The 13,123-nt window shown below is 36.1% G+C and overlaps 1 protein-coding gene across 6 annotated transcripts in view; it reads left to right on the top strand.

Moving 5' to 3' along the window:
- Positions 1-13,123, top strand: part of CEP128 (centrosomal protein 128) — a 408,652-nt gene that overhangs the window by 21,617 nt on the left and 373,912 nt on the right. For all 6 annotated transcript variants that reach the window (XM_039257020.1, XM_039257017.1, XM_039257022.1 and 3 more), the window contains exons 5-7: positions 7,543-7,669; positions 8,715-8,833; positions 11,962-12,053. In XM_039257020.1, the coding sequence (XP_039112951.1) occupies positions 7,543-7,669; positions 8,715-8,833; positions 11,962-12,053 (338 nt within the window). The remainder of the gene's footprint in view (positions 1-7,542; positions 7,670-8,714; positions 8,834-11,961; positions 12,054-13,123) is intronic.

The following is a 13,123-nucleotide window of genomic DNA, read 5'->3' as shown; positions in this document are numbered from 1 at the left end:
TAAGTGTTTGCTGTGTTCTTTATAAAAAAAATTAAAAAAAAATTTTTTTAATGTTTTTATATATTTGTGTGTGTGAGAGAGAGACAGAGTGAGCAGAGGAGGGGCAGAGAGAGAGGGAGACACAGAATCTGAAACAGGCTCCAGGCTCTGAGCTAGTTGTCAGCACAGAGCCTGACGTGAGGCTCAAACCCATGAACTGTGAGATCATGACCTGCGCTGAAGTTGGATGCTTAACCGACTGAGCCACCCAGGCGCCCCTAAAATTTTTTTTTTAATGTTTGTTTATTTTTGAGAGAGAGAGAGAGTGCAAGCCAGGGAGGGTCAGAAAGTGAAGAAGACACAAAATCTGAAGCAAGCTCCAGGCTCTGAGATGTCAGCGCAGAACCCCATGCAGGGCTTGAACTCATGAGCTGTGAGATCATGACCTGAGTAGAAGTCAGACGCTTAACCGACTGAGCCACACAGGTGCCCCACGTTTGCTGTGTTCTTAATGTAGTACATGGTACATTCTAGGCACTCAGTATAGGTTACTTTCTTTGACTTCATTGGATCTAAACTCAGTTTCATTTGTGTATCATTGTGACTTTAAGCAATATAATGTGTTGCAGCATTCACAAGTGTATGTATGTCTGATTATTTTGACTTCAAAGTATATGCTAAATTAGACAACATACATAAGATTGCTTTTTGTCCATGGTCTGTTCATGAGTATAATGTCTGTCCACTCAAAATACATTAAGATGCTAATAAGAGCACATTCCATTTTCCATGAGTGTTCATTTATTAACATCAAAATATATACAAATATTTTTTGAATACTTTCAGAATTGTGATTAGAATGTGTTTGGTATACAGACTTTGAATATATGGGATTTCATTTAAAATTAAATAGTTACATAAATAAAAATGATGTATTTTTGAAAGGGAATTTCTCAATTTCAGGAATATTCTTATGGGCTTATATTTCCATGAATCAGCATATGGAGAAAGGTTAGGCAAAGCAGCTGGAACTCATGGTCTTTTGGTAAATTAAAAGTAAAATAGCAGCAACCATTTTAAAAATACATTTCAGCAACAGCTGGTGGGACCAGAAAACTATGCAAATCATAAATTTTCACTGTTGTTTAATTTTTTAAAACAGAGGAGAAGATCTCCTCTCCCACCTCTTCTTCCTTCTTGTTTTAATAGTGGAGACAAACAGACTGTAAGGAACCAAAATAGAGCTGATACAATTAATTCTACAACCAATGTATTTTGTAGTCTGTTGTCAGATAAACTTTGACATTGTATAGAGAAATAGGGACAGAAAGCCAGGCATAAAAGCACTTTAAGTGCCTGTGGTGACATCATTATCCTGGACAGAATTTTTAAAACAACCTCTTTTCTGCCTCAACTTTTGCCCTGGATTTTTGCCAAGGTGACCTCTAACATTTGTGAATCGAAGTACTGTAATTTTTTAATGTTATTATTATAGACATGTCTGAACTTAAAACACAAACTGTCTGTGGTCACCAGATGCTATATATGTTTGCTGATTATTGCCTCTCTTGTGTTAGGTGAAAATAAAACTAAGTCATGAAGCAATATTTGGATATTTCCAATTTCTGCTGAACTGTGCAGCTAAGTGAATGCAGTTATCTATACATTACCAAATTTGCATGCATTTCTGTATAATCTATGTTAGTCCAAGGGACATATTTTCTTAGCATGAAAATAAGAGACAACTTAGGGTAAAAAAAAGTCTCTGAAGAAACTGAATGGAATCTTTACCTGGTTTCCAGAATTCAAGCCTACTTTAAAGTGCAGCATTTATAACTTTTACCAAGTTTGTTGTTGACTTTTTTTTTGTTTGTTAAAGTTGTGTTTTATTTGTGCGGAAGCTAATTATTTGATGACTCGTAGCCAGTATATTTATGTGTAAATATACTATATATATAATATCACTTTATATATTTATATTTATATATATTTATATATTTATTTATATATATTTATATATATTTATATATTTATATATATTTATAAATATATATATTTATATAATCACTAATAATATAATTATATATATATAATCACTATTCCTTGTGTGTTTCTATTATGGTCTCTGGAATAATGGTAAATATCTTTAATAATTTCCTAATGACTATTTTTTGTGTGATTTTTTTCTCCCTCACAGTGAACATAGTCAAGGATAGAATTAGTTTTTTAGAGAATGTGAATTTGTGAGATACACTATTAGTGAAGCAGTTACTGTTGCTATATATTTACCAAAAAAAGTTTATAAATCTCATCTTCTCATATTGAAGCCTACTTTTATTGAATGGTTTTGTTTTGAGGCATTTCTCATAGTGTTGGAGTTGATGCCTAGTTTCCTAGCTGTTTGCTGTTGCTTGGAAACTTTACCTTCCTAGGGACTGGTCAAGAAGTTTGCTCTTAAGAATTTTGGAAAGTCAATATTTTTGACTTAAAAACAGACAAGAGTTGCTGGTCCCTGGTAGATAGAGATAGAGTTGGTATATTCTTCACAGAATACTGCTTTAAAACCACTACTGAATGCCTGGAGCAGCTGTTTGAGGACTCTGAAAAGTAAATATAGGCAGTTCTGATTGCAAGGTTTAGCTGTGCATGAGTTTCATCACCCTAGTTTGTTCAAATAACACCAGCCCCCAAACAACACAATTTGAATTTCAGTTAACAGAGTTTATTAACTATGAGTAACTGCAAAAAGTACAAACTTTGCTGCTAGCTCTTCAGTTCACATATTACTATGTAAATAACAGGCCACTGCTTTTGAAGTCTGTTGCTGATTGGTCATAGGTAGTAAAACGCCTGGTTTTGTTACTTCTTTGTCTTCTAATGAGAAACCTGTGTGCCATTTTACAACAACAAATAATAAAGGAATTGGTTAACAGTGCAACAATGAGATGTAACTGTCATAATAAAAACAACAAACTAATGTTCCCTAGGCATTGTTCTAATTATATACGTACATTGTCTTACTGTATCCTCTAAAGAAAAAGGTATGTGAGAGTTATTATCTGATACGGTGTGAAATATGTGGACAGAAGCAGTGTAGCTGAGGAGATCACGGCCCCGCTTCCCTCTGGTCTTTCTGAATCATGATGGGTTGTTTCTTTCTTTCTTTCTTTTTTTTTACCTGATCACACCTCTTATTTCGAGAACCCATTGCTGCCTGGATGATCTCCTTTCATAGACTGTTTGCAAAATAGTCCGTCCTTTTGAGTTATACACTCTTTTTCAGTTCAGTAAACTTGACTTTTATTTTTGTCTCTAATTAGAGGTTTTTTTTTCTTTTTTTAAGTTTATTTATTTACTTAGAGAAAGCTAGAAAGGAGCAGAGAGAGAGGAAGAGAGAGAATCCAGAGCAAGCTCCACATTGCCAGCGTGGAATCTGATGTGGGGCTCAAACTCCGGAACCGTGAGATCATGACTTGAGCTGAAATTTAGAGTCAGACGCTTAACAGACTGAGTCACCCAGGAGCTCCTCTGATTAGAGTTTTTCCAGAGTCTTCACAGAGCTTTTAGAGCTCTATGAGAATTTCAAAATTTGATATTTTTATTTTAATGGTAATCTAAACGTTTATATAGACTTACAAAATTTCATTTATTTACTAGTTGCCAAAATAACGAGTTGGTTTCCTAGCACCCTCTAGTAGTGACCAAGGACTTTATTCTCTCTGAGGATTTTCAGTGCGCATATTTATGCATATTTGAAGTCTTTGAATCCATTGTAGTTCACATTTCTGTTGATGCTCAAATTATTTCATCATTGCCCAGAGGCAGATCTTTTGACTTCCTAGTTTAAAGGCATGTCTTGATAATTTGGTTAAACTACCTTATAATTGCCCTTCAGTTTCAGTGACCAGAGTTATCCAATTGGCTTCATACATCATGATTAGATTTTGTGCAGTATCTCTTGTGTTACTGCTACTTGAGATGTAGATTTTAATTCTGTTACATTTTTAGTTTTGTATCTTAGGAGAAGACCTGTTTTTGCAATATTCGTAGGAGTTATTAAAAATGCTTACCTCATTTACCTTGAATGTTACAGTTGTTGGTCTTATATATCACCCTGTTTATCTGTTCAATGGCTTATGATATATCTTTTTAGAGTTTTAAACTGAGGTTGCCAAATAATTGGTCTAACTTTTTATTTCTGAGATGATTAAATTTTCACATTTGTTATTACTTCTAGATTTTGGAGGTGATGTATCATTTCTCTTATTCTGTACTATTTTCCATATGATTCCATGGTGGATTTTGTTGTTGTTGTTACTAGGAATTATGTGTGTGTGTAAATGTGTGTGTGTAAATTCATTTTATTCATCAGCTTTTGGTTACAGCTCAGGATTTGTTAGCAAATAAGCCCACATAAAAAGGATGCTGGCAAGTTTTCCTTCTGGCATCAGTAGATAAGATTATTTTGGATCGACTTTCCTGTTTAGAACAATTAGAAAGGCAGAAAAAAAAAATAAAGCAAAAAGGGGCACCTGAGTGGCTCAGTTGGTTGAGCATGTGACTCTTGATTTCGGCTCAGGTCATGATTTCAGGGTCATGGGATCGAGCCCTGTGTCAGGCTCTGAGCATGAAGTCTGCTCTAGATTCTCTCCCTCTCTCCCTCCCTCCCCCTCTGCCCATCTCCCCTGCTCTTGCACTTGGCTCTATATCTCTATAATACAAAAAAATGAAGTAAAAAATAATATTATGAATCTAGCAGAGAAGAGCCAAGGCAATGAGGAATTTTATAGTCTAGGTCTGGTAAAGCTCTGGCAAAACTGGAAGTCCAGAAGGATGAGTCCTGCATCTGGGACTCTTCTGTCCTTAAGTCAGTAGCTCATTTCAAAAGAGATGGCTTAGAAGCAGAGAGGGTAGGATCAAAGCTATCAATAGACTGAAGAGGCCAGGGAGACCGAAACTGGAGTTCAGGAATCTTCCAGCTTTCATTTGAGATCCCAAAGGGTGACAGCCTAGGAAAAATGATGTGTTAAAAAATTAAAGACAAGATGAACTAAAAATAGACCAGCCCTGGTGGGGGCAGAAGCCCAGCTTTCAGTCATCTTGGTTCCTAACTAGATAAAAGTGATTTGGGTTCTTGGTGACCCAAGGCTGACTTCGTCCTAGAAGCAAAACCAAATCCCTTCTGAAGGAAGACATCATCTAGAGCTTCAAATAATCACCACAATTTTTCATATACAGTGTCTATCACATGATAATCAGGCATAAGAAAATAGAGGAGGTGACTGAAAATCAAGGGAAAAAACAGACAATAGAAACTTACATGCAAATATTAAAAAAAATCTGATTAACCTGTTCAAGAAATTAAAAGACAAGATTGAGGATTTTGACAAAGAATTGACAGACTCCAAAAAAGAACCAAATGAAAATTTCAGAAACTGAAAAATACAACTAAAATAAGCAAATAAGTAAAACCCAGTCGTGTTAAGTATAGATTAAATAGCAGTTTATATACACTGAAGAGAGAATTAATGAACTGAAAGATAGGCCAGCATAAGATATCCAAAAAGAAAAATGAATGAATGGGAGAATCGAATAATTCAGAAAAGAGCATGGATGACATATAGGATTTGGTAAAAAGATAACTTGAATATATCTCGATCTTCAGGAGAGGGAGGAGAGAAAAGGGCAGAAACAGTGTTTGAAGAGATGATGGCTGAGAATTTATAACACAGGAGAGATATCAAGGTACAGGTTCCGTGATCTCTATGGGTCAAAATTGGGGCAACTACAAGTAAAGCTTCACGTTGTCATATCACAGTAAAGACATTAACAATCAAAGTCAAACAGAAAATCTTAACAAAAGCCAGAGCTAAAAAGGGCGGTCTACCCACAAAAAGAGCAGTAATAAGAAATGACAACTGACTTTGCTTCTAAAAGGATAATGACATCAGGCTTCACTTGAAAGGTATAAATAATAAACAAGAGAATAGAGCTAGTTCTGTCACTAACTTGTGTGATCTAAAGTCATTTTACATTTCCAGTCCGTTTTTTGTGTTACAGTTTAGATTTGAGCTTCTTAGCATGGTTTAATTTTATTTGAAGTGTATCCTACGTTAATGATACACTGTTTTGTGTTCACTGTAAAGCCTTTGGTCTACTTACATGTTGGATTTAATTGTACTTATGTATAAATTACTCTCAAGGTAGACCTTGTTTGCCTGGGCCCCATCTATTTATTTCTCTGGATTAATTGGCTGGGTTCTATAGCTAGTGAAGGGTCAGGAAGGATGGTATTGAGTATGTAGATACCAGTTTAGGGAAGCAGAGGACAGAGATACAGAAAACTTAGCCACCCCCCACCCCTCCCACGTCTGCCCCAGAAATGAGAACATTAGAAGTGCATTCTTGGAATTTTATTTCTTTTAATCCAGACTGTTTTAACCTTGGTTTCCCAGAAGAGCTAAATTCAGATACACAAAAATGAAAGGATTTGCTCATTTGTGATTCATATTCTTGTGTTTCATCTTGGGCTTTCCCTTCAACTGAGGCTACCTTTTTTCTGTACAGGTTCCCGAGCAAACAACTTGTTTTCTTCATAAGTGATGTTCTACTCTTCAATTCTGGCTGAATTTAGGAAACCCTGTCCTCTCAATCAGTTGTTTTGATGTTCTCTTTAAAGAGTATGGGTGTCTTGTGTTATGGATCTCTGCATTATTTGAATACTATGTTTTATTTATCCTTGGATAAGATGCCCACTGGACGTTCAGGTTCTGAATTCGCAGCAATTCAGAGTATGTGGATTTTCTCCAGCTTTAATCTCTGTTCCCTTGGGTTTCAGTTGAAACCTCTTTTCAGACCTGTAGCCAGGTACAGCTCTGGACATTATTCTTTGTATTTAGTGTTTTCATTTAATGTAGCTCTTTAGGCCTAAAAGATGTTTTCTTGTATCCCCTGATGGGTGACCATCAGAGGATACATCTTCTAATAATCTGAAGAGAGCGTTTGGACAACTGTAATCCCTAGTATGTTATTAACAGTTTGACATCTGACCACATAGTTTTTTTTGGGGATTTGAAGTCTTTGAATCAAGAATGAAAAAGATGTTCTGATACACAGTTGGACAGTGCACATAATTTTAATACCAGCGGTCACTGTGAGAGCTGGTCATTTCCTGTTTGTTACAGATGTGGGGCTTCTGAAGGAATGTTTAGAAGAGAGGAAGACTCTCTCCTTTTAGATATATTGGCTTTATGTTTCTGAGCATGGGTGGCACATCAATTAAACATTTAATCTGGAGACATCTCTTTTCTCATTCTGCTAATAGGAAAATGGAATAGGTAGCAACAGATGTTATTTAAAACCAGATGTTAGAATTGGTTCTTAGAATATTTACTTTTACTGTGTTTCTATTTCCTAACATAATTTACCTCAAAATTCTTTTGGATATGAATTCTCTTTGGGAAGTCAGATTTTTTCTGAAACAGCTTTAAAAATCTCTTGTCTGTTTGTATTTGGAGTTGTTTAAAGAGAATAAATTTTCCTTCATTATGTTCTTTAATTTAGTTAAAAGAAAGCTTGGAACAATCAGTAGGCCAACTGCGGAGTCAGCGTTTATTGAGAAACTCAGGAGGGAGAAGTATTTCTATTACAAGTCTAAGTGCAAGTGACCTCGATGCTGGCACTGTGACAGGTAAACTCTTCAGATGTTTTGAACCCCCCCCCCTTTTTTTTTTGTTTTACAGATATTCCTGAAGTACATAGTGAATGCATTTAATCTTTGGAGAAATAGAACCCATACATAAAGTCGTACAAATAAGGTTTAGCAGATGCACTTGTCCGTGATTTTATGGTGCCTCATTTGAAATCTGTTCAGTGGGACTTTGTTATACTATTACTTTTGTTATCAGACTCCATAGACCACATAGGGTTTTACCTGACAAAATTGGGACTTAATTGTCTACCTCTAATCAAAATAAACACATAAATAGGATTTACCATGTGTTACACTTTCTGGATTAGAAGTCTTGCCCCAGCTTCACAGTTTTTCAAAGTCTGATTAAGAAATATCCTAGTACACATGTTAAAAACAGGTGAATTTTATCTTTGGTGTGCAGCTAGATTTCAATGGCTAGATTAAAGCTGATAACACTTGGTTTGCCTGTAGTTAATCTTGTTAATCTCACTTAATACTTTCTTACAGCACTGAGATCACATTTGAATAGAAAAGTACACAGTGAAGAGAGGTGATTTAGATAAAATGAATATTAGCAACTCGCATTGTTAATGATGCTATTGATGATGATAATAAGGATTAAAAATTGGACACAATCAGCTAATCTTTTTTATGTAGTTTTTATTGATTTTTAAACCATGTTCAGATTTTACCTTACTTTGAAAAATTCTGTTTTATTGGTATTAACTTATATTTTAGAGAGATAAGTTATTTTCATTTACCAATTAATTATTTTTAAATAAAGGAATATATTGCTTCTTTGAAAAGTATAGCAAATTAGAACTTTTGATGTTTTCTGTTTCTGGGTTATTTCTGTTGCTCATTTTATCTGCTTTAAGAACAAGATGAGTGCCAGTTTGCAGCCATAGCAAGATACTTGAGAAATAGTCTGGGTTAGGGCGTGTGTATATATCCATGACTGCTATGTATTTTCTGAGCAAAATTTTAGATCTTTTCTTCTCCTGCATGTTTTTATTCTCTCTTTTTTGTTTCATCTCTAAAGAGAGCTACCGTTTTCCACCTACCTCACCTCTCAAGGACTATGGAGATCAGCAGGGTAGTAAACGAATTAGGTCCAGAACTGGTGTCCGATTTGTTCGGGAGGCTGACAACACAGGCCAGGTACTTTGTACTATTCTCTAATCCGTTTTTGATCTTTTTTTTTTTTTTTTTTTAAACCAATGGGACTATTTTCAGTGTACTAATTATCATTTATCTTAAACTTCGTTATGGAGAATTACATTTTGTAGAATATTTAAAAGTGAGTTTACGGGCACCTGGGTGGCTCAGTTGGTTAAGCGTCCGACTTCGGCTCAGGTCATGATCTCACGGTTCGAGCCCCGCATTGAGCTCTGTGCTGGCAGCTAGCTCAGAGCCTGGAGCCTGCTTCAGATTCTGTATCTCCCCCTCTCTCTGACCTTCCCTTGCTCACGCTGTCTCTCTCTCTCTCAGAAATAAATAAAACATTAAAATAATTTTTTAAAAATTAAAAAAAAGTGAGTTTAGTTGGACATGTTTTGTTTCCTTGTTCAGGTGGCTCATTCTCCTGTAAGCCCTGCTAAGTCAACTACTTTCTATTTTGCTAACTTTGGGTTAGTATAAACAAGTGAGGCCTTGGCGTGGTCAGCCTATTGATTTTTTCCATTGGTATTTTTCTGATTGTTGAATCATTGTTAGAGTTACTTAATAGAAGCAAGAAAGTTCATACTTTTTTCATGTGTTTTATGTATTCACTAAAGATTTTGGAAGTATTCGTTCTAAGGGCATATTTCTTTTTTTTGCTGTTTTAAACTTCTGTACAAGAGTTGAAAAAATGTTTCTTGTCGGGTAGCTAAGTTAATTAGACAAGGACTAGATAATGTTGCTGACTTTGACATCTTTGTTTTGCTAGTTTCAGGATTGCAGGCTCAGAGTTTGTCAGGATACTCAGCTCTAGCTTTTGCTTGTCACAGATTAAGATAGAACAGAACCAAGAGCATGAGACACCACCTTGTCTGTGTGTATGTATTTGTTTCTATTTTTTATTTTTTGGTAGGTGCAACTTGCTAGTGTGGATTATATGATTAAGCCTAGAGCACAGTATCCTAACATTATTCATTTACTCTTCCATTCTCTTTATTTAGTGCCATTGTTCTGGGACAGTGCTTGTGCTTGGGAAAAGGGATAAGCAAAACCCTTGCCTTTTTGTGGAGTTTGTAACCTAAGGGGAGGGGCTAGACATTAAAACAAGTACACAGATGCATCCATAATTGAGAGCTGAGATGCATGTTACAACAGAAAGCATAGGGCCATGGGAGTGTGCAGTAGAAGGACCTGCCCCAATGAGGGAAGACTTCCTGAAGAAAGGCTTCAGGGAAGTCGAGTGAGTCATTTTAGGTAGAACAAATACCTTGACAGGAAGGAAGCTAATACCTATAGACAACTTAAAGACCATGTGGCTGAAGAAGTATGAAGGACCAAGACTATGCATAGTCTTTGTAAGGAGATAACAGTTATTTTGAAAAGATCACTTCACCTCTAGTTTAGAAAATGAAATCAATGTGAGAAACCAGTTAAGAGGGTATTTCTGTGTTGGGGGTGTGAGATGGGGGTTACTTGGATTAGGAGAAATGCATTTGGAGAGATGGTAGGGTATACTTCAAAGCTATTTGGTGGGTAAAATGAAAGGTCTTGAAGATCAGATGACCATCTGGGGAGGGGGAGAATGATTGAAAAGGAGGTGTCAAGGGTGAGTCCTAGGATTCTGATTTGTAAAACTGTAAAATCATGGCAGAACCTAAGTGAATGGTCTGCTCTTCATCCACTGTATTACCTCCACTCCTTTTTTTTTAATTGCTCTTCCTTATTTTAAATCTCTCTTAAGATGACCTTCAGCTCCACGTGATAGTGTACTTTCTTATTTATTTAAAAAAATTTGTTTGTTTATTTTGAGAGAGCGAACAAGCAGGGTAGGGGTAGAGAGAGAGGGGAGAGAGAGAATCCCAAGCAGGCTCTGCACCATCAGCGCAGAGCCTGATGCAGGGCTCGAACTCATGAACTATGGAATCGTGACCTGAACCGAAATCAAGAGTTGGATGCTTAACCAACTCAGCCACTCAGGTGCCCTGACTGTGTGCTTTTCTTAATGTCCCACACATCCTTTGTCATTTGTTTGCATGTCTATCTCCCATGTTAAATTCTGAGCCCCTTATTACCTACTGCAGTTGCTGGCACTGAGTAGTTGCTCAATGTGCATTTGTTGAAATGAATCCATTTGTTGTTTCTGCAAACAAATTATAGTATACACTTACATACATAGTATACATATTTACAATTAAAAGTACAATAATGTAAATAAAAATCCATGTAACCACCATCCCCATCCAGGCCAAGAATCAAAGCATTGTCATACCCCTAAAACCTCTTTTACACCCCTCCTTTCCCCAAGGGCTATCAACTATCCTGACTTTTATATTAACCATTCTCTTGCTTAAAAAAGAAAAAAAAATTGTACGACATACATCTTGTTTAGTATTGGCTGTGTGTAAACTTTATATAAATGGAATAACACTTTATGTTTTCTTCTGCTTTTTTTCTATTGATGTCATGGTTTTGACATTCAGCCTTACTAATGTGTGCTTAGGTTTGATCATTTCATTTTTATTGCTGTGTTATACTCCACTGGGAGATCATCACAATTTATTTATATCCGTTCTGTTCTTAATGGACGTTGTGGGTTTTTTTTTTTTCCCCAGTGTTTTCATTATGAACAGTGCTGCTCCAGACATTCTTGTGGGTGGTTCCCACTGCATGTGGGCAAGAGTTTCTCTGCAGCCTGGGTTGGCATACTCTGCCATGTGTGGTCTAGTTGAATAGGTTCTTTTGTAACTCCACCACCCATGCTCATTTGTTTATGGCTACCTCTGTGCCAAAATGGCTGTACTGAATAATTTTGACAGAGGCCATAGAGCCTGAAAGCCTGAAATATTTACTGTTGTACCCTTTATAGGAAAAGTTTACTGACCTCTTTTTTTTTTTTTTCTCTTAAGGTATCTCAAAGGACTAAAATTAGTGTACTATAGAGGATATGATGGTTAATGTTATATATAACTTTTTGAAAGTTGCTTTTCTTTGGGAAAATGTTTCAGAGTAGACAATTATTATGTCTTATTAACATACAGTTTGGGCCTTAGAGCAAAAAATAAGTTCTTCTTCTTCGTGGAAGAATTAAACAGAATCCTAAATGGCTAACTGTGTTTTGCTTTTACTAGTTTCATGCTTTTCATCAGTCCCTCCGAGACCTCAGCAGTGAACAAGTTCGGCTTGGAGACGATTTCAATCGGGAATTTGCCAGAAGAAGCAGGTAAAAGCAGAATATGGTTTTTGTTAGAGGCATGAGTTATTAGAAGAACACAATAATTGTGTTCTGTAATTGACATGTTTATATGAATTCAAAACACAGTGCTGTTTCTATACCAGCATTTTAAAATTTATTAATAGAACAGTTTAAAATCCTTTGAATTTAGAATGTATCATGATTCAATGTTAGACAAATTAAATTCATATGTTTAAAACCTTGTTAACTTACTGCACTGGAGTACTCCCATTATGGAGAGATACATTGTGAGACCTTAGCAAAGAGGTTAATTTGCAAATAGTTGGAGAGAGAGAGACAGAGGCAGAGACCAAATCACCAATAATGAAGCTTAAAAAAATAAAGGATTATAGCTTGGAATTTGTCAACATGAGCCATTGCAGAATATACGGAATAATTCATAAGAGGTATAAATATATTAGGTAAGTTACATAGGTAACCAGTAGAAAAACTAAAAATAGTAATGAATGTGTCTGAAATTGGAGAGGGGTATCAGTGAGCTAAATATTTCAGATGCAGAGAGTTAATTGAAAATGTCTAGAGATGAAAATTATGGCGTTAACCAGCAGAAGAATGAAGAATGGAAATGGTTGAGCATGGGTGCCAGTGGTGAGGGCAACCTGAGGTAAGGAGGTGTGAGAGAGGAAGGCTTTGGTTTTATTTGTGAGTCTTCCAGTGCTGTTGCATTATCGATCATGCATATTATTAATCTGTTGGGAAAAAAGGTAATGGGGAAGTAAGTTGAGGATGGAATTTGTACAGCACACTCTGATGTAATTTGGTTATGGGTTGCTAGAGAGGATTTGAGATCACATTTAGTCATCACCCCCTTTCCTTCCTTCTTAATTTAAAATGAGACGTATTGCAACCTTTCTTTTTTTACTGAAGGTAATGGTCCAGTATAGCGTTTGTTCTCACAGTCTAATTCCGAAATCAGCACCATTGGCGTCAGCTGGGAATTTGTAGAAATGCACATTCCTGGATGCCATTGCAAACCCCTGATTCCGCATTCTGTCTTAAAAGTCCTCCAGGTGTTTCATATGTTTGCTGAGATTTAA

The sequence above is a fragment of the Hyaena hyaena genome, unplaced genomic scaffold (genome assembly GCF_003009895.1).
Source record: "Hyaena hyaena isolate Hyena2069 unplaced genomic scaffold, ASM300989v1 scaffold_597, whole genome shotgun sequence".
Lineage (NCBI taxonomy): Eukaryota > Metazoa > Chordata > Mammalia > Carnivora > Hyaenidae > Hyaena > Hyaena hyaena.
The sequence above is the reverse complement of the archived record's forward strand: the minus strand, read 5'-3'. Positions and strand labels throughout refer to the sequence as shown.